This window comes from Betta splendens, chromosome 4, assembly GCF_900634795.4.
Source record: "Betta splendens chromosome 4, fBetSpl5.4, whole genome shotgun sequence".
NCBI lineage: Eukaryota > Metazoa > Chordata > Actinopteri > Anabantiformes > Osphronemidae > Betta > Betta splendens.
This window is the reverse complement of record NC_040884.2, coordinates 3,642,981-3,665,752: the sequence shown is the minus strand read 5'-3', so window position 1 is coordinate 3,665,752 and position 22,772 is coordinate 3,642,981. Positions and strand designations below refer to the sequence as shown.

The following is a 22,772-nucleotide window of genomic DNA, read 5'->3' as shown; positions in this document are numbered from 1 at the left end:
TCACTGAGCTTAAGCCCCGTCTCGTCGTCCCAATGTCCTTCCAGTGAGATGAACAAGCGTTGCACGGAGGAGCAGGCTAGAAAGTCCTACGACCGAGCTGTCAAACTGGAGCAGGAGTTCACAGAGTACTTCACGGGTGAGTCACTGGAAGCTTCCCATCGGTCCTGAAGCCTGTTCCATGCATGACCCCCGTCTCGCGGCGTCTCTCCCTGCAGCCGTCGTCCAGGGCTCCACTCTGGAGGAGGTCTACGCGCAGGTGAAGCAGATCATCGAGGAGCAGTCCGGTCCCTACATCTGGGTTCCCACCAAGGAGCGACTCTGAGCCGGCGCCGCCGCACACGCTCACACATACATCACTCTGTCGACACTTTCTACTCCTTTCAGTTTCTATTATCAGCTTGTTTCCCCCGCGTCTCTTGACTTGGCCATCACGACAAACACACTTCCACAGACACGAGGCTGGGACTATCTGGGGCCGCTGCTCCCGAAGCGGGAGGAGCTCACGTCTGTCCAGCAGCCTGACGGCGGATCTTCCTACGGCTCAGTTCCTTAATGTTTAAGGAGGTGGTTCAAATCGAGGCGACACGTACCATTATCTGATTTGATTTCATTATTGTTCTTCTACTTGTTGTTGTCGTTGTTTTCATATTAACGAAGGGTAATGCATTCATGTATGGGTTTGTAATGATAATATTGTCACCAAGAGGCAGACTTTTGCACGCTGTAGCTTTAAAAAGCATGTTTTTGGGACAAAATCTCGATCTCTTTCCCCGACTGTCTTCCCTCACGCCATCTCTCCTCTCAAGAGTTTCTCATTCGTATCTTGTTTTTCTTTTTCCTCATACTCCAGCTTCCCTTCCGCTCCATTCCCTCTGATATGAAAATGTGTCCCTGCGTTTTTGTATCAAAAAGCCAAAATTAAACACTAGTATTAATAATGTCGTTGTAAGCAATTTAGGATTTCAAGGAGGGAGGTACTTGTTTCTTGTAAAAACCTGAAACTTAAATAGACTAACTTAGATTGCATTAAAATAAACCAAGTATAGAGCATTAGAAGAAAAGCCTTATAATAATGAGACCATATGGAGCAATGAGCCTGAATTTATGAAATGTTTGACAGCTAATGCTAGAAGTAAACCACTATTATCTTTATTTCAACATTAGCAGTTTGATAAATATGGGCTCAGATCCTCCTTTTATTAAATTCTGATGACATTTCCCAGGTCTCCCACCGAGGCCTCCCCACCTCCTTTCCTCATGCCTTCATCACGCTCACAGTGCAGCACTGCAGCATCAAACAGTGTGTCATCTTCATAAACACTATCATCGCAATCATAATCATCAGCATCGTTGTTATAGCTTTCCTTCTTATTGTAGTTGCACTAACGAGGGCTAGTTTCTCAAAAGCATCTCTGCGTGACAGAGTAGGCACCGTCCCGGGCTCTCCGGCGTGTCCCGGTGATCCGCCAGCGTTCTGCAGCAGCTCTGTGCGACTGCTTCACTCATTCGAAGGCCCTGAAACGTCCGGGGAACAAGGCTTCTGTGATGATCTCAGTCCGCTACGCGTCGTGCTGTTGCTGCGTATTTACAGGCATGAATGTGAACTCCACTAAGGCCAACTAATCTACTGTGTGAGCTAACGCCTTTAGCCTCAGTCCCAGCACGCATTTGTGAATCCAGGATTTGACTAAACCTCGGGGGAAATCTAAATGTGTTTAAAAACACAGTGCAGAGTGATACGCTTTTATTCTGAAGCTCCAGTTCCTTTGACAGTGGTCAGTCACGTGACCCTCATGTTCACCGTCCAAAACAAATGCACCAAACATAAATATCAAAACTTGGTCATTTTTAACATGACAACATACTAAATAGGATTCATAACCTGAAACCTGACCACTGAGTCTGTTTGTATCAAGGACTTTAGTTACTTTTGTGAAACTATTTATCTTTTACATACAGCAGAAAGAAAGAAATGCGTCTGTAAATACAGAGACTAAAAAAACACATTTAGAGTTTTCCCCGTAGGTGACTATAGTAAATATTTTTGTATTTAGTGTATAATATGATACATGTAGCGCATTAGGTGTTGCTCGTAAAGACAAAAGAATCATTAGCTAAATTTTCATCTCTTGGCTCATGGTTCAGCTTCCTGCCTACAAATTTGTTTATTCCTCCTATTGTCACGTTTGGCCTCTGTATGAACAGCACCTCTATCTAACCTAAGCTAAACGCTGTGCACTCCCTGCAGTTAGTGACTAGCGGATGATCACAGTGGAGCGTTGTTTTCCTGAAGACGGTGGTGGAGACCAAAAACAGAGCTGAAAAGGGAAAGACTGACCGATAATACCGGCGCATGTGAGATTTCAAGATGCTTTTGGTGACACAGCCCCGGTGTTGACCTTGTCAGCCACCACCTTCTCATTTCCACCCTAACCCCCGAGGCGACTCCTCTAAGCTGACTGGAGACCAGGGACATACAGAGAGACAGTTCTCCCAGCAGAGAAGCTTTAAACGCGTGTTTGAAGAGCTTTAATGTCTCCCAACAGAGCTAAATGTAATGTTCCATGTATAATGGAGTAAATCAGTGATGTGTGTAGTAGATGACTGACTTCCTCTGTATGACTCTGGCTGTGTGTGTTTTAGCCTGGGGATCATGCCACTGTCTGTTAGAGTAAAGCACCGATGCAAAGAAATCTATTACAGATGGATCTATATCGAACATATTATAATATTTATCCCTGCTCTAACTGCCTATTTTGGTACAAAAAAATAAAAGTCTTTATTGAGATTCACTGAAATCCTTGTGATGGATATTTATTTTCATTATATGTTGAAATGATATGAATAATGTAAATAATCTACCACAGACTGCAGGTTCGTAATAGTCTCCGTAAGGTTTCCTTCAGCTGTATCACGAGTGAATGCTAAAATAATAATATTATTTCTTGGGTAAAAGCATTTTAAAAATTTATACCAGAGAAATATGTTCAGTTATGAACCAAATCTAAAATATGCATCTGTGTCTTGGAAAGTTGTTAGATTTGATGGGAGGAAAAAGGGAAGTCAAAGCTGGATGCCTGGATTTTACAGATCCCAACAATATGCACATCTGCCACATCTGTATCTCAGATGAACTCGGCCAAAGAGACATATTAAGGAACAGATGTCAGCTTCTAGCATGTTGCTATTATAGCAACTACTGTGGCCACCAGGTTTCATTTCCCATCTTTGCTTTCCACATTAGCACATACTGTATTAACACCACGAGGCTGATGGGAATGTCGTTATGAGAAAGGCCACTAATGTGATAATTGTTTAAATCTGTCAGTTTAGATAGTTGTCATCAAACCTCCTCCTATTTCTAATGCAGGGGAGCATTAGAAATAGCAATAGAAATAGAGAGCAAGAGAGGAGCAGCATCAGAGCAGCTCAGTAGCTTCGCTTACATTGCCCAGTGGCTTCATCACTGATATTGTTGTATATCCTGTGCTCCCGTTTATCGCTGCTGCGTTGGTTCATGAGTCACTGTGCAGCCGAAGAATGAGCAGGTCGTTTTTCAGAACAGGTGGATAAAACAACACACATAAATCAATTCAGATTAACGATTAATAAAATTATGCTTTAAAAAACACAGAAACTGATAAAAATGGAAGAAAAGATAAGATTAAACACATCTAAATCTTGTTTGATTTGAAATAACACATTTGTAACAAATTTCATTCAACAAATCATGATACTGTATCTCTGACATCAGTGACGTCTACACATAATCCACAGAAGAATCAGCCTTTACCTCAAGATGTCAAAGTCCAAAGTTCACATAATCATTTTCCTTGACTTCATCCGGTGCTTTAGGTTTAAATGGCCATAATCTGGTAATTAGTGGTCAATTTCCTGCAGGAGATTATTGTCAGGGCCCACGGGAGTATAAATGCTGGGACAAATAAAAGTTGGTACGTGATCTGCTTCATTACGTTAAGTTACTGCTTCAGCGTGAAAGAAAAGTCAAGGCTGTTTCTAATAGCGTCAGGCCTGACAGCAGCTTCTCTGCCGCCGCTCCTCTAAACGAACTGGGAGGAGAAAATAGCACCGTGCCGACACCTCGGCCCGCTGACACCTCCGTGTCACCACTTTATGACTAAATGTGAACGTTACAGCAGCATAGTATTCATTTTCATCTGCATCATCTACATTTTAATTTAGCCTCATGAATACGTTAAGCATTGCAGATATGTTTAAATATGTTTACATCCACGTGAATGATGCTTGATGTTGCAGTTCATGTGTGATTGCGTTGTTCATCTACCACCAATGTATGAATCTGAACACCGAGGAACAGATTTTATAACAAAGCTGCCTTCCTTCCTGCCTTTCACCAAAAGTCAGCAGGAATCCTCTATGACTGTAATAAACCATGCTCATGTCCTGTAGCTTCCAGCTTCTGAGTTACAGTTTGTTGATGCTGTCAGAATCCAGTTAATGTCCAGATATGTCAGCGATTGGATCTTCTTTCTCCTCTTCATTTGACTTGTCTAAGAACGGGTACAGTCTCTGAAGAGTTTGCCTTCAGTATCACAAAGTCATGAATCAGAACTACTTCATCATCTTGCTTATGAGGTGGAAGTTAGTAGCGAGAGCAGGTAAACTGGCTGTGTCTGTGTTGTTCATATTCGCACACAGCAGTCTCCCTGTGTTGGCCTGATTCCTCTTTTTTTCCTGCCCAGCGATGGAAAAGCACCACACTAGTGGAGAGGAGGGACAGAAGAACAGAGGTGGGGTCCTGACTGTGAAAGGCCTCTCTGTCCTGGGTTGGCCTGCAGCCAGGCAGCGGTAGCAAGGACGTGTCAGACCAGGTACACCAGAAAGTCGCACTTCAGCAACTCTGCAGCGACCTTCAAAAAACGTGCCTTTAGAGTCGTGTGATTCCTGAAAGACGTTCGCCGGATGAGTTGTAAACTGCGTCCGTCTTGAGATAGGCTAGAGCTGGACTTTGACTCTGGGCCCATTATATAAAGCAGAGAGGAGGGAAAGGCTGATTTCAACAGAGCGAGGAAGAAAGCACGAGGTCACGACCATGTGGAGGACAGTAGGATGTCTCCTGCTTTTACTGCACGCTGGTAAGTGCTCTGAACACAACACAAACAAGCAAAAAAAGAGTTGTTAGTGTTAACAAATGTGCATTCTCACTGTTTCGTTTACTTATTACACTTGTTTCTTGACATATTTAAATGTATTTTAGTTATGTAAAATGTAGAATTACTGGAGAATTCTAACTTTGTTGAATTAGAAGTCGGAGATAGTCAGAGTTGCTGTATTGTGCTTAACTAAATCAGATATATCTGTACACCATCAAAATGGCCAGTGTGTCATCGTACTGTCACACTTTGACGTCCATCCTGTGGTTTCTGCATGACAAGCACAGAAGGTGGGGTTAATGCGCCTGTCTCTGTCCCTCAGTGACTGGCCAGAGTAGCATCAGGTGGTGCACCATCTCAGACCCAGAGCAGACCAAATGTGAGGCCATGTCGCAGGCCTTTTCTAAAGCCTCCGTCCATCCGTTACTCAGCTGCGTCAGAGGACAGACGGTGAAGGACTGCGTGCTGAAGCTGGAGGTCAGGTTTGGAGTTCAAGCTCTAAACACAAGCATCTTCTTCACTTCTGTTCATGTGATCAGTCACAGAGACATTAAAGGTTAATAAAACACTGCCCTGTACTTTGGGAGGGAGAGGGCGATCGAGCTAGTGATAAAACAGCAGACCTCTGTAGCAGCTTGCAGTAAACTAGTTAATAGATGATGATTATCGTGGGCAAACTGGATGAACTGAAACACAGAAGCTGAAAAAACACAAGCATGATTTTTACCTGCGCGTTTAATCTGGTGTCACACAAATTTAGAACTCTGTGATCTTTCCTCTGCAGAAAAAAGAGGCTGATGCTTTGTCCATGTTTTCCAATGAAATCTACAACCTGCAGAAGAACTCTGTCTTTAAAATGGCCGCCAGCGAATCGAAGGACGACCGTAAGAAACACCATCGACACAGCAGTGATGAACACAAGATCAGTGCTGCCTCTGTGAGACTAGAGGGGGTTGTGGTCCATATACTGTAAATCACATTCATTAAAGCACAAGAGTAACAGCTGTGTTGGTATATTGGCTCGCTTAAATGCTGCTGTTAATCACTGATAACGTAAAACACGTTTGTTCAGGCCTGTTGTGATTATTACATGTGGGAAAGTTTTAAACCTCCACCGTAACCTGGACTCTGACCCTGAACTTATTACCTTCCAGATACACAGTTGACATATCAAACCCTGCGCTGCTGTCCAGCTGCTTGTAGTTGCTCTCGTGCCACATCTGTGCTGTTGTTGCCTCAGGTACTGGTACCAGCTACTATGCGGTTGCTGTGGTGAAGAAAGAAAACCCTGCCATCAACATCAACAACCTGGCCGGAAAACGGAGCTGCCACACGGGCAAAGGGCGCACGGCCGGGTGGAACATGCCGGTGGGATACCTCCTGGACCAGGGCTACATGTCTGCCATGGGCTGCAGGATCTCACAGGGTGAGACGCGCTGGCAGGGACGCAGTCGAGGGCCCTTCATGCCACAGACAGGACGTTGGAGACACGTGTGCCCTGTGTGTGTCTTTAGGCGTGGCAGACTTCTTCAATGCCAGCTGTGTCCCGGGGGCAAACCCTGCAGACGGTGACCCCGCATCTCTGTGTGAGCTGTGCAAAGGCGACGCCGGCGGACAGCACAAGTGCGAGATGAGCTCTGCGGAGCAGTACTTCAGCTACGAAGGAGCCTTCAGGTAGCTTAGTTTGTTTGTTAAAGACTTTTAACGCCTATGATGAAAGAACGTGACTTGCAGGTTCTTCTGTTTTTTGTTTGGTCTGTAGGTGCATGGCTGAAGGTGCGGGAGACGTGGCCTTCATCAAACACACCACTGTGCAGGAGAACACTGATGGTAACAGCGCAGTTCTTACAGGAACTTCCTCATCCTGCTACTTCGTTATTGCCGTCCGTTACCTAACAGCCGCTGTTCTATCAGGTCATGGGCCAAGTTGGGCTCAGGGACTGGTGTCGACCAACTACGAGCTTCTGTGTCGTGACGGAACCAGAGCTCCCGTCCGCGCGTGGAGAACCTGCCACCTGGTCCGTGTCCCATCCCGGGGCGTGGTGGTGGGCAGCCACATCACTCCCACTGTGGTGTACGACATGTTGCTCAAGGGGCTGGTACGTGGTCACCCGTCACCTGGTCCTCAGCACATTCCTACACAGAACCTCCTGCCCAGAGATCAAAACAAGCCTGGAGGTTTCATTTGTCGCTAAAAGGGAGCTTTTATCCACATCCTCAAAGTGTAAACGTGAGCGTTCACAGCCACTAACGCAGGGTAACGTCATGTCTGCAGGAGACGTCGAACTTCAACATGTTTTCATCTGCTGAATACGGAGGAGGAACTCTGCTCTTCTCCGAGTCCTCCACCATGTTTCAGGGGGTGGAGTCTGACCTCCCTCAGAAGTGGTTGGGACGACTGTACTATAACGCTCTCCGTGCAATGGACTGTGAAGCAGAAGGTAAATTATTATTACATTAAAGTTACATAACACAACCAAAGTTTGTGTGTGTTGTAATGGTTTGACCGGTCATCCATTCATCCATCCATGTCCAAGATGTGCTGAGGTGGTGTGTGCTGACGAGCGGCGAGCAGCAGAAGTGTGCTGACATGGCTGCAGCTTTTCAAAATAAAGCTCTGACTCCAAGCGTCAAATGTGTCTACGGGGACTCGTTGACTGACTGCTTGACCAAAATCAAGGTAACACGTGACAAGGCAACTTCTAATCTTTGACATTGTTAAAAAACAAAAGTGGAAGTAAATATTAACCATTTCATGTTTGTAGAACAAGGAGATTGATGCCATCACTCTTGATGGAGGTTACATCTACACAGCAGGCAAAGACTTCGGCCTGGTACCCGCTACTGGCGAGAGCTACACAGGTAAGAACAGAGACTCACACACAGAGACTGACAGACTCAGACTCACACGTTCTCTCCCTAGATGACCGTGACGGCTCCATATACTATGCGGTCGCTGTGGTGAAAAAGAGCAGCATTGACATCCGTAACCTTGACGACCTGCGCGGACGTCGCTCCTGTCACACGGGATACGGCCGCACAGCCGGCTGGAACGTTCCCGTGGCAACGCTGATGGAGAGAGGCCTGATCAACCCTCGGCACTGTCAGATACCCCAAGGTGATAATACTAGAGCAAATACGGGGTGAATTCATTAGGGCGAATCAAAAAACAGTAAATTCTGTTTTTCCTCTAATCCCTGACTAACTGTTCCCTGTCTTTCCCATGATGCTCAGCGGTAGGGGAGTTTTTCCAGAAGAGCTGTGTACCAGGCGCCAACCAGCCCGGCCTCCCCAGCAGCCTGTGTGGTTTGTGTGTTGGAGACAGCTCACGGCAGAACAAGTGCGAGAAGGGAAAAGATCTGTACGATGGATATGACGGTGCCTTCAGGTACTGAGCTCTAAACAGCCCAAACCATGGGAGAGGAGATTTGGGGTTTAACCTGTGCCTTAATCTGTTTATTCAGGTGTCTGGCAAGAGGAGATGGAGACGTGGCCTTCATCAAACATTCTACTGTCTTCCAAAACACCGACGGTAGGACAACATGGGGAGTGTCTGCTCTCAGGGCCTCGTCCTCGTGGTGGACTCACACAACCACCTCCCTTTGTGTGTCTCCAGGCAACTCTGATGAATCCTGGACACTAGACCTCCACTCTGAAGACTTCCAGCTGCTCTGTTCCCACGGCACCAAAGCAGAGGTCACGCAGTACCGATACTGTAACCTGGCCCGAGTTCCTTCGCATGCTGTGATGGTGCGGCCCGACACCAACATCCACGCTGTCTACGGACTCCTGGACAACGCCCAGGTACAGTAGGAGCGCTCACACTCCGACGACCTGTGACTGTATTCGTATTTACTCCATTTTTCTTGTTTCCCCACTTGCTCGTCTGTAGAAATATTTTGGCAGCGATACCGGTCCTGGATTCAGGATGTTCGACTCACACGGCTACAACGGATCAGACCTCATATTTAAAGACTCCACCGTTCGCCTCATCGGCGTTGGCAACAAGAAGACCTACGAGGAGTGGCTGGGACAGGGCTACATGGAGTCACTCATTGACATGGAGTGTAATTCTTCAATCGCAGGTAAAGGCACGCAGCATTCACTACAAAGTGATACCGATCCAAGTCCCCGCTGTTCTTATGTACAACCTTTGACCTTTCAGTGACGTCCTCTGCATGGATGCTGCTAATGACCCTGCTGAGCTTTATGCTGACCAGCTGTTGGATGTAAAGGCACTGAAACAGATGTCCAGCCTCTGCTCCTTCTCCTCTCTCTCCAATTGACACTCTAATCTGACTTTCATCAGCTGATTTCGGTTTCCCTTCTTTTCTGGAGATCCCTCCTTCTGTTCCTAAATGTCCATTTTTATCCTAACCCGTCGCCACTTCTTCTCCGACTGGAGAACGTCGACATACTGTAGAGACGATGACATGTTGGAACTGATTAGATATGTTCTTGATGACTGAAAGGCTGAGTCAAACACGGTGAGAGCGAGGTGTTGCTGCCACTTGCGTAGTTTACTGAAGGTGAGCTGTCGTATCAGTGTGTACGCCGCTGCCTGTTACATTGGTGGAACCGGTCGTTGGTAAGATGTCTGCTGACTGATAATGACAAAGCCCTGAAGCAGTTCAATTTATGCAATAACATGTATCTAAATTATTCACGTTTCATCTGATCTGAAATCAGCTTTACTCTTCTCTGACCCCAACACGTCACTCTCCTTAGACGCCAAACATGACATGTGCTGGCTGGGTCTGCATGCTGTTTCCTGTTCTGTCACTGGTAATTCATTGTGTGTTCCTATGTTGAGAGATTTATTTTTATATGAAGTTCAGGTGCCATATCAGTGTATATGTACTGACTCATGCTGTCAGAAACAAATGTCTTCTCTGCCGCTTGATAAAGAGTGAAATTGTGTAACATGTAACTGAGATTTAGGTGCCAGGCCAGTGTGTCTGCATGAGTATTTGCTACATAAAGCTGTTGATTTGGCTGTTTTCTGTGTTTTTTCAAATGAAATAAAGACAAATGCTGCAAACAGACTCTAAGTTACTGTAGTATATTATGGCTAGTCACAGATCAAACTACCAGTAACAATATTCCCATAACCTGTTACATATGTGCTCTGTAAAGAAGTCTATAATCTGTGTACATATGTACATACACAAAAAGGATATTATGGATTATATGGTGAAACCAGGACTGTGGGTTTAGGTCTGTGTAAGCAGGTCGACCTTAGAGTAGGTTTTCATTCTTGGTCTATTATGGCAGGAGTCATTTCCATCCAAACACAAATTTGCACAATCAAATGAGGTCAACTGAAAAGTCATTTTTCTTTAACTGACTGTCCAAAAACTCTGAAAGTACATTCTATAAGAAGCAAAGTAACAAACATTCAAAATGTTGTAGATCTGTTCATTGACAATTAGCCAGTGTTACAGTATGAATTATTAGGAGGGATTAAATACACCATACCCTCAAAAATACAAATATACTGTTGTAAGACTATCAGAATTCCAACTGCTTCACCTCACTTAATTATTAACCTAATAAAATAATCATTTCCATCATTAGAGGACAAATATGTTCCAGCAGTGCCGAGTTATTAAGTGACAGTCTGTGTGTCTTACACGTTGAATCTTCTCATGTCAAATCATGACATTCACAGGTTTGGCATCAGTTATAAACTTTAATAACAACTCAGACGGACATGGTAGGATTCGTGTTTGCCTGCTCCGTGCAGACTGCTTTGAGTCAACCAGGATCCCACATGACAACAGTGCGTGATGGCTGTAAATGACTCGAGTCTCCGACAGTCGGGCCGGTTTATTTCTTTATTTGCCTGGAGCCGTCCTTCCACCCCTCCTTCACTTCACTCACAAATGTGTCTCGGATTTTCTTGAGGCGGCCGCCGACGTCTCCCAGGTCACCGGGGACTCTTCCGGCCTCCTGCTGGACCTGCCGCATCGTCTGGGACCGCATGACCCGCTCCGAGGCGTCCCGTCCGGCGATCTGAGCCTTTGTGATGGCGTAGGCCGTGATCTGCGCCGCCCTGCGGATCGGCCGGGACTCCGCCAGCTTCTCAATGACTCGGAGGTTGTTGATGAGGGTGAATAACATGCGGGACAACATTTTAGCGGAGGACAGGTCTCCACGTTAGCTCAGCTGGCTAACGTCGGTCAGCAGAATCCCGTCGACTCTTCTGTATGTCCGCCTCGAGAGCACCGGCGCGTACCGACACCTTGTGTTGTCACGCAGGTGCGGTTGTTTTGTAAGTTTCAGTAAGTTCTAATGAAAAGTTGACTTTCTCCGTGCGACCGACCCAAATGACCGTAGTTAGCTTGGGTTGACGTAACAGACTGGGGAGACGTGCTGAAGTACGTTTCAAATTTACCTAAATGGTTTAGACAGTTTACGTTCTTGAAAAAGAAACAAAGGTATATAAAAATTGACAAAATCGATCAATCGAGATACTGCTTACGTATGATAAATAGATCAATGTAAGGCACTTGACACCTTCTGTGAGTTTACTAACTCATGAAATGGGTGAAATTTGAACCTAACTTCGGTCTCTTTACAGTTCTTCTTCCTTTTCTTCTTAGAGGTTCCGGCATCCACAGTGGCTGCATTTGCTGCCCTCTACAGGAAAACCTTAAATCCTCTTAATCAGCCCCGATCCTCTCAGGAACATCTTAACAGTTGTTACTCCGGACGTTTTTTTGGGAACACCAGCCGGTCATTGTCATATGCACATCCGCTTCCGGTTACAGCTCATTTCCCATATTCATCGCTGTTTTCCTCCCCTGAGCGTTAATTTGAGTCATTTCCAAGCCCTTTGCACCGGGAAACTGTACGCAGGCTGCAGCCATGAGGGTGCTCCTTCTCTTCGCAGTGACGGTGCTGTCGCTGAGCCCGGCAGTGGTGAGTGGAGCCGAGAAGAAGAAGCTGCAGATTGGCATCAAGAAGCGGGTGGACAACTGTCCCATCAAGTCGCGCAAAGGGGACGTGCTGAACATGCACTACACGGGCAAGCTGGAGGACGGCACCGAATTTGACAGCAGCATTCCCCGCGACAGGCCGTTCACCTTCACCCTGGGCACCGGCCAGGTGATCAAAGGCTGGGACCAGGGCCTGCTGGGCATGTGCGAGGGCGAGAAGAGGAAGCTGGTCATCCCCGCCGAGCTGGGCTACGGAGACCGGGGGGCGCCCCCCAAGATCCCCGGAGGAGCGACGCTCATCTTCGAAGTGGAGTTGCTGAGCATCGAGAGGAGATCCGAGCTCTGATGAAGAGGTATGACGACGATTATTGAGACGTACGTCTTGAGTAGAAAACGCTACTGAATGCTCATGTACGTAAATACGCGGTGCGGTTGGACCTATAGTTGAATATACTGTATATGAACTTTAAATATATCAGTTATAATTTAAGACAGTTTTCAAGCACAATCAATATCAAAAAATAGGTTACAGTTTTTCTTAAAAAGAGATGATGTATGTTAATTTATCTTTTCTGGTTTGCCTCTTTTGTCTAGTTTATTTTGTTTCCTGGAGGTGCAGCAGAATTAAATAAAGATCATCTGACCTAACAAAGACAACATGAGAAACCTGGGAGCAGAGTTGACTCCAGCAACGGAGCTACTGTCTGCCTGTTAATGGCTCGTGTTCTGGTTTATCGGACTGAAGTAATAATGATACAAGAACTGACTGTGTATCACTGTAGTAGAACTGCACAGTCAGCTGATAGTTTAGACCATAATTTATCCAGAGCCTGATCATAATGTTCACAACGTCACAGTTTCATCACACTTTTGTTTGTCTTAGTCGTTCGACAGCTTCATTAATATCTGCAGATACTTTTTTTATAAAATGCTTCAGGTTCATAATTTAGTCAGGAGTCAAGCAGGTGGTTGATAAGTATACATGTTTTTGTTAACTGTATTTGATTTCTCATAATAAAAAAAATGACCCCATGGAAACCTTTGCTGTGTGAAGTACTTTTATTGGAAAACAGTTTGATGTCTGCACTTTGTTATTCTTGTAATCACACCATACAATGTGTTATGGGTACAAAAAACGCCAGAGCTTTGTGTAAAGTAACATGTTAAATATGAAAATTTTAAGTAAATGAAAGGCTCTGATTGAAATCGCAAAGCAAGTCTATTAGAGGCAAATATGAACAGCAGCCAATGGCGTTCCACCACATGTCACAATAGAAGTTGTGGCAAGATGCCCAGTCACATAACTGCCAATGGTTATGTGACTGGGCATCTTGATTACTCGCTACAGGGGCAGATGAGCACATTCTTGTCCATAAGCTTAGTACAAAGAAAACAATTACAAATGAAATGACTGAAACTAAAACAAAATCACTACATCGGGGGAACGATTTTTTTGACTTGGAGGTGGTTATCGTTCCACCCGGAACGTTTTAAAAGACGGACCGGAAGTTAGGGGGACCGTGTTTCCGCTTTGCGGGTTTAACTCGTATCGAAAAGCTGTACATACGCGTTTTCTTTACAATGTCTCTTAAATTAAACGCATTGACTAGCGATACGTACACGGATATTAGTCAATATAGAGACCAACATTTCAAGGTAAGTTTGATGAGGAAGTAGAATGAGTAACAGGTTTATAATGGTGACGATATGGGTTAGGTTTTAGCTAGACAACTCGCTCGTTAGCATGTTTTTTTATTAGAAGCTTCTAGAGGAACGTATATATTATATTCAACGTAGCGTTTGAAGGAGGCTGATGAGTGGCTTCCATTGTGCTAATTAAACGTCCATTTCTTTATTATCGTTTTTTAGTTTAGTACATTAGCGTTAATAACCAATTATACCGAATAATTATTAATATTTTTTTCTCGCATCGTTAAACTCTGAGTAGCAGATCGTTACTTTCTTCGCTTTATTTTCATTGTGTTAGCATGAGAATGTGTTAACGACATTTACATCTGTCTCCTCAATATGAAAAACACGCATCATATAATTGCTGATCAGCAAACGATGATTTTTATGTTCCTGAATAACTCCTTAGTTGTTTTTTTTATTTTCAATACAATGTGTTAAAAAAGTGTTTAGCCATGAAATTGCATGATTTACATATGTATCATTTAGATCAACTGCATAAATGTTAGCATAGATATTATAGGAGATGAAAAAGTCTCTGTTCAGTATCTTAACACCTGCTCGTGATTTTAATGCCGCCTCTCGTTTTAGGGTAACCGTTATGATCAGGAGAAGCTACTGAAGCAGAGCCACACTTTGTATGTGGGGAACCTGTCTTTCTACACCACTGAGGAGCAGGTAAAGTGCAGATCAGGAGCTTGGCAATTGGTTGTAAATTGTTCTCAATTTTTACAGATTAGTTGTAGTTTCAAGTTTTTATTTTATTTTTATTTTCCCAAGTACTGAACTGTTGTTGAGCATGGTGCTCTGCATTGTAATTAGTTCTAGTTTCTACTACATTATTGTAGAGGAAATGTTTTACTTTACTATTGTTTCAAGTAGTTCCTGGTTAGTTTTTTAGTGGTACACATATTTCCTATAATCAGATTTTTACACACTTTTTCACAACAGGTGCATGAGTTGTTTTCTAAAAGTGGAGATGTCAAGCGCATCATCATTGGCCTGGATAAGATCAAGAAGACAGCCTGTGGATTTTGCTTTGTAGAGTATCCTTTGAAAAGAAACACAAGTTAAGAAAATGTATGTTTGTGTTAAAGCTTGTTTGCCCACAGGGTAAATACATGTCAATATAAAGTCCACAGCCTGTGTGGTTTCTAACCAAACTACTGTGCTGCTATGAGCTCACTTTCTTCACTGTAGTGCCAAGTGTGTGCGTGATGCTTTCAAAGTTAGTAGCCTTAATCCAGACTATTACCAGGTATTACACACGTACAGATGCAGAAAATGCCATGCGTTTCATTAATGGCACTCGGTTGGACGATCGAATTATCAGGACAGACTGGGATGCCGGTTTCAAGGAGGGACGGCAGTATGGCCGTGGCAAGTCTGGAGGACAGGTAAAGTGTTTTAATAAGATGCTCACTTTGGAATTTGGATCTAATAGTGTTTGCAATGTATGTTGCTTCTTATCTGTGCCATATAAGAAGAGCTTGTCAATGTAGAACATGGTGTCATGTTTAAATAGTCTGTTGTTGCTCTCTGCAAGGCTTGGTCTCTATGTACAGCATGGCGCTTAAAAGTAGAGCACAGAAATCAGGGTTTTGTTTACAGCAAGGCACAAATGTCTCGCATCTTAGTGATTAGTATTTTGTGGTCCAAGGCCAGAGTGTAGTCTTTGTTTTTTATTTCAAGTCATATGACTGTAAACCTGTAGCGTTTGTCTGGGTGGTTGTGTCATCAGCGTTTTAAGGGTTGCCTACTTTTTGCTGTCCTTAGCTCAAAAGTTAAGCATTTTCTACAGAAAACAACATAAAAAACAGCATACTATGACATTTGAAAAATGGCATATGCTGAGTTGGCATTCAAAAAAATCAATACACTATATGATGACATTTTAATACACCGGTATGATATTTAGAAACTGATATAACTTACAAACTAAATTATGCATGATTAACCATGGCCTTTGAAGGGACAGCGTTACTATGGTATGGCATTTAAAAATGAAAGCATATATTATTCTGTTTAAAAATGCAACATACATAATTATGACCTGTTGTGGAGCAGTGGTTCACAGTGAACTTTCAGGAAGAGAAACATACAATGTGGCCAACTTTAAAAAACTGATTTGGCATCAATGCCTTATTCCTCTTTGTTTTGTGACTCTTTGCTTTTGCAAATAAATTTAATCTGATGTGTGTTTATTCACTTGTTTGTCATGTAGGTGAGGGATGAGTACAGGCAGGACTACGACCCAGCCAGAGGTGGATACGGTAAACTGGCTCAGCAGCATCGATCCACAGAAGCACGGAACAGTTTTTAGACTGGACTCAACACAGTGGCCTCGACTACAAAGTTCCATTGCCAGACCTGAACAGGAATCGCAATATTATAACAGGCAGACACGTTATTTGCTCCATTGTTACCATGAAGCCCTCAGCAGGCCTGTAGACCAACGATAACAAAGGCCCAGATGTTACTGTTTGGTTGTAAGGGATGTTTTCATTAATTTGGATATGGAACCTGCATGTAGTGACTGGGCTTGTCAATGTCAATGTGTAAGGTCTGAACCGGTGTGCTAAAGTAAGAGAGGAAGGATGTTATTTTTTCTGATTTTGTGAATAAAACTTTTGTTTCTGGTATTTACTTTTTAAATAAATGTTTTTTTTTCTTGACCCCTTTTTCAAGTTTTTGACAATTTTTACTTTCTGCAATTCTGCAAAATCAGTAGCCTAAATAGGTTTCAAAAATGAACACCAGATGGCAGAAGAGGAAGCAAAGTTCCTTGAATATTTAGCAGCAGATGTGTGACTAACCAGGTTTTGCTGTTCCAGGGAAGTAGTACAGGCATTTTATATACATTTGTTTAAAAAAAAACAAAAAACATGTAAAATAACAGTCCTTCCTCTGTTATTAAACCTGAAGTGTTTCAGTCTGAACACAAAAACTAACACCGCTCCCCCATATTTAACTGCTTAAACCTGTTTGATGTGATAGTGGCAGGATGTGAGATAGAGGCAGGAGGGGGAGGTACAGGATCCAGAGAGCGGAAGGTGAAATAAGTCAGAATTATAGGCTTCATCCATATTCAAATCTCTTTTCAGCAGGAGACATTGTGCAGTCTCTGAAGTCTGAGAAGGCGCTGTGACTGCTGTAAGGGCTGTAACAGGATTTAATTCCACACTCAGTGCCATGCTGAACCTCCTCATGATCTCTGTGCATCCAAATTATGACTATTTCCAATTTTATCTGTACCTTAGTTTCTTTACTACTGTAGCGGAGGCAGTAAAACTCAGCCAGGCTGTGAATGTGCCTCACATGATACGCTGTCTGCAGATTCACAACATTAACTGTTGTTGTAGGTTCAAGAAGTGGAGTTCAAATGAGGTCAAGTGAGACTTAGAGGGCGGTTCAGAAGCAAGAAAATCCTCTTAAAGTCCTGTATTTTTGCCACAATAAAGGTCTCTTATGTTATAATTTCACATGGTTTGATATGACATAAATTCATCATCCGCCCAAGTCCTGGGTGAGTGCAGGAGGTGGAGTGTTTTATAACAAACTAATTCAACAAGAGCTCACTGACATCATCGCAAATGTCTTTGCAGCTTTTAAAATTCAGGCATTATCAGGACCACAACTTTTACATCAAGCAGTCAAATTTCTCCTCATAAACACTTTATTGCACAGAATCAAAGATCGTAGTTTCCACTACTGTGCATGTTTTACATTAAGTAAGAGTTAAGGTGTAGTTTAAGTGTTATAGTACGTGAGATGCTTTCTGACCCAGCTAATTAATTAATTACACAATTACATAAGAATATTGAATGCATAAGTAATCTTTGGGGAAATATGAATTCAAATGAAGCCACAAGCTGCTGAAAAACGTTTTTGCTACAATATGTAAAGCAGGTGGCAAATACTGCAGAGAGATGACATTTAACACCATTGTTCTGTCTGGGGCTGTGGAGCCATTTCCATCAGGAGAAAGAAGAATAAAATGTTAAGAAATGTAAGTTAAATTTATGGGCTATTGAGTCAAAACTATTACATACGAATCGCTTACTAATAATGTTGACAATTTTTACACAGGTGAAATTCCAAATCTTATAAATGTGATTTCCTGGGAGTTTATTATTTATTGCAATTTTACAAAGCAAAGAAAGGTTCTGCAGTAAACCTTATATCAGTGAAGGAGATTATATATTTCACAGACTGGTCACTGATGACCATATAGTTCCATAACTCTTCGCCAGTGTCAGGACAAGCATTAACCTCCTCCATATTTCATTTGATCCAGGAGAATATCAGCTGCAGGCGTTTCAAACAGTCCAGTGAGTAAACATGCAGGTTTGCAGTTATTGAGGGGGATCTCATTACAGCAAAGTAATTCACTCCTCCACGGCGTGTCTGGAAGCGCAGCTACACCAAAGCGCCGCAGCGCGGCCATAAAGAAGCGGAATTAGCAAATGGTAACTTGACATTTCGTGGCCGTATAGGAGAAGTATTTGTGGGCAACCAGGTGCTTTATCTGGTGGCACTGCACAGTAATCCGAGGGCTGAGCGTTAACGTCGGCCGAGATTGAGACTGAGCGCAGTGGTGTGAAAAAGGCTGGGGATGAATCAGGGGAAGGCGGCGGCAGGTACGAGCCTGGTGTCAAGGCTAAAAAAGCCCTTTGTCCTTCCTCCCAGGTTCCGCCGTGCAGCGTTTCATCATCCGCGCTTTCATTAAATGTGTTTCATCTGTCACCTGATAGGCCATAAAGGGCTGATGCAGGGAACATAAAAACATTAGTTCTGTGTCAGTGAAAATAATGACAGGACTTCAAGTCACCACTGTGAAATTCACACCGGGAACCGGTAATGAATTATCATACTATGAAGTATCTTGGAAGAGGGAAATTGCTTTTATATGGCAGCGTTGGAGGAAATCTGGCCCTTGAATGGGAGGAGGTACACAGTTGTGTAATGATTGCATTGTTTCTTTAGTTTCATAGTTGTAAAAGCCTCAAAAGCAACTTGGTTAATCAGAGAAATGTGTGCTTTCCTGGAGAATTATGGGAAAATTGGAGCTCTCCAATTGCGTCCTCTGTTTGCGTGACAGCTAAGAATTCACCTTTGAGGAAGCAGAATAACGTGCTCATTCACTTTATTTCAAAACAAACATGTCATTTACCTGCAGTGAGGTGTGCTCCTGTGAAACTGGGTCACAAACATCAGTCACAGTTTGTTACTGCCTGAAACGGGAAACAACCACGATGCAGTTCTCAGCGTGAATGAGACGGACCTCACCCTCCTCCAAACCAGCTGCAACGAGTGAGGCCTCATCCAGCGTGGAGGAGCGATGCTGTAGATCACAGTGTCCGTCTCCCCTGCAGACTGATTCATAATGAAAAAGGTTTCCTGTTCACACGTCAGGTCCAAGTCTCTTCCCTTTCTGGCTGTCAGAACCGCCAGAGCTGTTGTGTCTTCAGGTGGACTCCTGTTGGAGGCCTGACATCATGCTCCACAACACTCTCAGATCTCCACAGCAGCACCTCCTCAGTAATATAGTTCTTATTAGAGGATCAGCGTCAGGTAGGTGGAACCGGGTTAATATCCAAACAGCCTCCCGCTCACATTCATTAGCTTCAAGTCAAGTTTTGATATCAAGCAAGAGGCTAAAACTCGCCCATCGTTGCATTGACTCGCTGTCTTTAAACAGAGGATGTTCAGAGGCGACTGTCACCTCGGCTCCTGTTGCCTCATCCTTTCAGCACTCGTGTTCAGGCTAATTGAACACTATTATAATTACTGGTGAATGTTTCAGTCTGTTTCAATTTAGCACAGGCCATTTCCTGCTTTGGATCGATCTGCTTTCATCCTCTGTCGGCTCTGACGGCTGCAGCAGCTCAAGCAGGTGAGCTGCCTCTGCTGCAGGCGCCGCCTCCACCTGCAGCTTGTGCCTGAGTGGACGTCAACAAACCATCAGTCAGTCGGAAATTGAGAGATCACTTGAACAGACGGATAGAAAAAGGGGATTTTGCAGAAAAATCTCAAATGGAAACCTTGTGAGTGAATTGGAGGAGTCAATAACTTTGAATTTTAGTTTCTAAAATCTTTACTAAATCGTAACATGTCTTCATGTTTAAAATGTTGAAAAAGAAAACACTGGGTAAATTTCATCTGGAACAAGACCTTTATGAGTCATGCAGAGCCTTTGGAGTCCGTCGGAGGGAAGAGCTGCTGAACTAGATGTTGTTAGTGATTAAAGCCTTTACCATCGACCCCTTAATGAGATCAGACTTAATTCAGTGCAACGTATAACTGTGACCAGGTTCCCTCCAAACAGAAATGAAACTAAAGGTTCGACATCCGCACTCAATCAGTGTAGTTTTAATGGAGTTTAGTGTAGAAAAGCTTAAATTACACTTTCAGTTTGAGGGAAAGTTAGAAACTCAATCAGTGTGAGGTTTGTTTCTCCTCGTACTAATTCTCCTGTTCCAGAGAAACAGCTTGCATATGGTTGTACAGCACTTAAGGACTCCTGCTAAATATAAAAATCAGATGCGCTGGACCCGTCTTCACAGCACGTTTGAGTGTCTCCAGAGCAGGAGACAGATGCAGATTTAACTGTCCAGCCGAGGTTCCGCTCACCGCGCGTGGAAGCAAAGCGTGCGTTATCTGGGAGTTCTCACGAGCAGCTGTTCTGGGGGTGGAGAGGGGGGGCTCTTATCAGTGTTTGTAACGATACAAGCAGAGATGATGGACTCCGGCCTGCAGAGCTGCACAGAGAGGCTTTTAATAAGACCCACTTGTTTGTGTCAGTCTGACACCGAAAGCTTGTCTGAGCTCCAACGTAAACAGTGATTCACCCCAAAAAGCGTCAGGGAGACGTTGAGGAGAATCCAGCATTTTCCAGAGAGATGAACAAATGAGATTAGGAGCGGAGCTGTTTGTAAACCTGTTATACGAGAACTGTCTTCAAGGCTGAGCCGGAGGAAGCTTGAATACTGATATCGTTATTATGGTTTGTTGTTTTCTCCTCCTCTGCTCTGCCCGACCTTGTGTTATAAATCGAGTGTCACCAGCAGCACCTCAAGGCTCTGTTTGTTTTTGTTACACGGTGGCTGAGGCCGGGTGACACGGAGCAGCTCTGAGCTGCCCACAAAACCCTCACACACACTGTTTTACAGCTTCCTGCTGCCAGAATACATCAGTATCAAGAAGGAATTCATAACCGATCGCCCAAAGGTGTGAAACGCCGTCCATGGTTCCACCCAGTGCCTCCAGTCGCATGTGACCCTGAACAGGAGTAATTAGGTGCATGGATGAATCATACAATGAAGGCGTTCTTCCAGGAGCTTGTGTCAGAACCAGCGAAATGACCCGTGGAATGCTCCCAGAATCCATGAGCAGACGCTGTGAATGAAAAGTTGGGAAAAAGGCCGCATCGATCGCTCGGACGGCTCTGATCGATTTGCAAAACACAAGCGTGTGGAATGAACGGGGCTTCGTACACTCGCTTGCAAAGTGGCTCCGAATCGGCTGCAACAGAAAGAGTCACGAGCTGAAACATGTCGATGCTTTTCCCATTTACCCCTGAACAAGTCCAATTATGATAATAGCAAACGTTTAATCATCTCATCAGCTGAACTCGACCACGAAGGAGAAATAAAAATAAAACAACCTTAGGATTCTCTCACTATTCATTCTGTTATATTTGGATGAAGAAATCGTGAGTTAAACGTTCCGTGTTAAAACCTTCACCCACGAATGTTCTGCTCTCATTCAGTTCATATCGCAGCATGTCCCATAATTCAATAAGCACGTGATGTGTAAATAGGCCTGATGGCGACAAAGCTTCCGCTCGTCCTGCTATGTTGATGTGTGTGAACCGCTGAGAAAAGCAATTATCTCCCCCACATTTATTCTAAACTCATGTAATTATTCTGCAGTGGTGGAAAAGTGACCAAAGTGAGTGTTTGACAGAAGACAGTGGATCACGACCTTCTGAGGATCCGGTCTAGTGATGACGGCGTCTCTGCCTGTTGACACGAGCTTGGATCTGGATCATACATGATCATTGTAGCTTCTACATACACATTTCCAGGCCCTCACTGATGACCTCATCTTGTTATTGTGTTTTTTGCAGCCTTCCTTTAGTTTGATGCAAGCGATGCAGTTTCAGTCTTAATGCTGCGTCCGAGCCTTTTCTTAATTAAGGACAACCTGCTCGCTCTCTGTCCTTTAGGGGCTCATCGACTTCCTTTCTCACTCTTCTCTCATACTTTAGCGACTCTTGCTCTTAGATTTGGACTCAGCTCCTCAGCACACCTTTACTTCCTGAAGGAATCCTCACCTCAACATATGGAAAAATGAGGCGCTATATTTTATCTCTCCTGAGTGTCACAACGTAGAGCGGGCGGGTGACATGTCTTATATGAATATGACACTGAAAGTACAAATTAGGAGGCGTCTGTCTGGAGGCAGCGCTGGACTTCAGTCTTCAACCTGACGCTTACTGAGGCTGGAACAACGTTCAAGACTGATGCAGACGCAGCCGTTGGAGGATGAGCACGAGGCCGTGCACGCACTGTTTACATTTTAATGTGCACAACGATTTTAATATGAAAGTGATGCAAATGTCTAAATGAGGCAATTATTTCAGGCTCTGCTGAGACTCTACGCTAAACAGGACCAGCAGCAGAGAGCTGCAACACGCTGAACGCCTGAACAGTGACTGAATCCACACGGACCTGCGTGTCGTGACTCAGCAGCAGGTCGACGTCGGAGCATATGATGATGTCGCTGCGTTTCTCCTCTCACCGTTTACCTGCTTCACTGTCGTCTCTCATTAGCGTTAATTTTAGGTGAAGGAATAAAAGCCCAAATACATTAGCCCTCAGCACCGAGCAGACACGCTGAGCAGCTAGCTGGTCAATGTAGTGGATAATCACCAGCTCAAGCATCTGCATTTTATGCAGTAATTGGTGGCTTGGCAGGTTTGTATTTGATTATTGTGCAGCTT

At 44.1% G+C, this 22,772-nt stretch overlaps 5 protein-coding genes across 19 annotated transcripts in view; 4 read left to right on the top strand and 1 right to left on the bottom strand.

Moving 5' to 3' along the window:
* The window catches only part of LOC114854238 (discs large homolog 1-like protein), a 57,504-nt gene extending 56,733 nt beyond the window's left edge, over nt 1-771 (top strand). For all 13 annotated transcript variants that reach the window (XM_029148454.3, XM_029148452.3, XM_029148453.3 and 10 more), the window contains 2 exons: nt 45-136; nt 216-771. In XM_029148454.3, the coding sequence (XP_029004287.1) occupies nt 45-136; nt 216-322 (199 nt within the window). In that variant the 3' untranslated portion in view covers nt 323-771. The remainder of the gene's footprint in view (nt 1-44; nt 137-215) is intronic.
* Nucleotides 772-1,664: 893 nt separating this feature from the next.
* Nucleotides 1,665-10,176, top strand: meltf (melanotransferrin). 2 transcript variants are annotated; one of them, XM_055507661.1, is made up of 17 exons: nt 1,665-4,640; nt 4,725-5,117; nt 5,458-5,612; nt 5,920-6,019; nt 6,376-6,561; nt 6,650-6,809; nt 6,898-6,965; nt 7,050-7,234; nt 7,411-7,576; nt 7,673-7,815; nt 7,901-7,997; nt 8,059-8,253; nt 8,370-8,523; nt 8,600-8,667; nt 8,752-8,939; nt 9,028-9,220; nt 9,301-10,176. In XM_055507661.1, exons 2-17 carry the CDS (start codon nt 5,075-5,077, stop codon nt 9,366-9,368), a joined length of 2,169 nt encoding a protein of 722 aa, XP_055363636.1. In that variant the 5' UTR covers nt 1,665-4,640; nt 4,725-5,074; the 3' UTR covers nt 9,369-10,176. The 2 variants fall into 2 exon arrangements, with proteins under 2 accessions (XP_055363636.1, XP_029004298.1); XM_029148465.3 differs by having other exon boundaries at nt 1,665-5,117.
* A 5-nt stretch (nt 10,177-10,181) lies between these two features.
* Nucleotides 10,182-11,270, bottom strand: ncbp2as2 (NCBP2 antisense 2 (head to head)). Its single transcript, XM_029148468.2, has one exon. It carries the CDS (start codon nt 11,268-11,270, stop codon nt 10,965-10,967), a length of 306 nt encoding a protein of 101 aa, XP_029004301.1. The 3' UTR covers nt 10,182-10,964.
* fkbp2 (FKBP prolyl isomerase 2) lies at nt 11,268-13,114 on the top strand. Of its 2 annotated transcripts, none has more exons than XM_055507662.1 (3): nt 11,268-11,409; nt 11,741-12,429; nt 12,671-13,114. In XM_055507662.1, exon 2 carries the CDS (start codon nt 12,006-12,008, stop codon nt 12,420-12,422), a length of 417 nt encoding a protein of 138 aa, XP_055363637.1. In that variant the 5' UTR covers nt 11,268-11,409; nt 11,741-12,005; the 3' UTR covers nt 12,423-12,429; nt 12,671-13,114. The 2 variants fall into 2 exon arrangements, with proteins under 2 accessions (XP_055363637.1, XP_040926248.1); XM_041070314.2 differs by having other exon boundaries at nt 11,275-11,409; nt 12,031-12,429.
* A 455-nt stretch (nt 13,115-13,569) lies between these two features.
* On the top strand, nt 13,570-16,440 carry ncbp2 (nuclear cap binding protein subunit 2). Its single transcript, XM_029148466.3, has 5 exons — nt 13,570-13,732; nt 14,357-14,443; nt 14,717-14,811; nt 15,024-15,162; nt 15,990-16,440. Exons 1-5 carry the CDS (start codon nt 13,658-13,660, stop codon nt 16,086-16,088), a joined length of 495 nt encoding a protein of 164 aa, XP_029004299.1. The 5' UTR covers nt 13,570-13,657; the 3' UTR covers nt 16,089-16,440.
* Nucleotides 16,441-22,772: the final 6,332 nt, after the last annotated feature.

What these genes read in the sequence shown, in the direction of transcription:
- meltf (XM_055507661.1), top strand. Translation starts at nt 5,075, where the DNA reads ATGTGGAGGACAGTAGGATGTCTCCTGCTTTTACTGCACGCTG. An exon ending in CCTGCTTTTACTGCACGCTG is followed by an intron (nt 5,118 to 5,457) that starts GTAAGTGCTCTG and finishes TCTGTCCCTCAG; the next exon opens with TGACTGGCCAGAGTAGCATC. An exon ending in GGATATGACGGTGCCTTCAG is followed by an intron (nt 8,524 to 8,599) that starts GTACTGAGCTCT and finishes CTGTTTATTCAG; the next exon opens with GTGTCTGGCAAGAGGAGATG.
- ncbp2 (XM_029148466.3), top strand. Translation starts at nt 13,658, where the DNA reads ATGTCTCTTAAATTAAACGCATTGACTAGCGATACGTACACGGATATT. An exon ending in ATAGAGACCAACATTTCAAG is followed by an intron (nt 13,733 to 14,356) that starts GTAAGTTTGATG and finishes CTCTCGTTTTAG; the next exon opens with GGTAACCGTTATGATCAGGA. An exon ending in GTGGCAAGTCTGGAGGACAG is followed by an intron (nt 15,163 to 15,989) that starts GTAAAGTGTTTT and finishes TTTGTCATGTAG; the next exon opens with GTGAGGGATGAGTACAGGCA.
- fkbp2 (XM_055507662.1), top strand. Translation starts at nt 12,006, where the DNA reads ATGAGGGTGCTCCTTCTCTTCGCAGTGACGGTGCTGTCGCTGAGCCCG.
- ncbp2as2 (XM_029148468.2), bottom strand. Translation starts at nt 11,270, where the DNA reads ATGTTGTCCCGCATGTTATTCACCCTCATCAACAACCTCCGAGTCATT.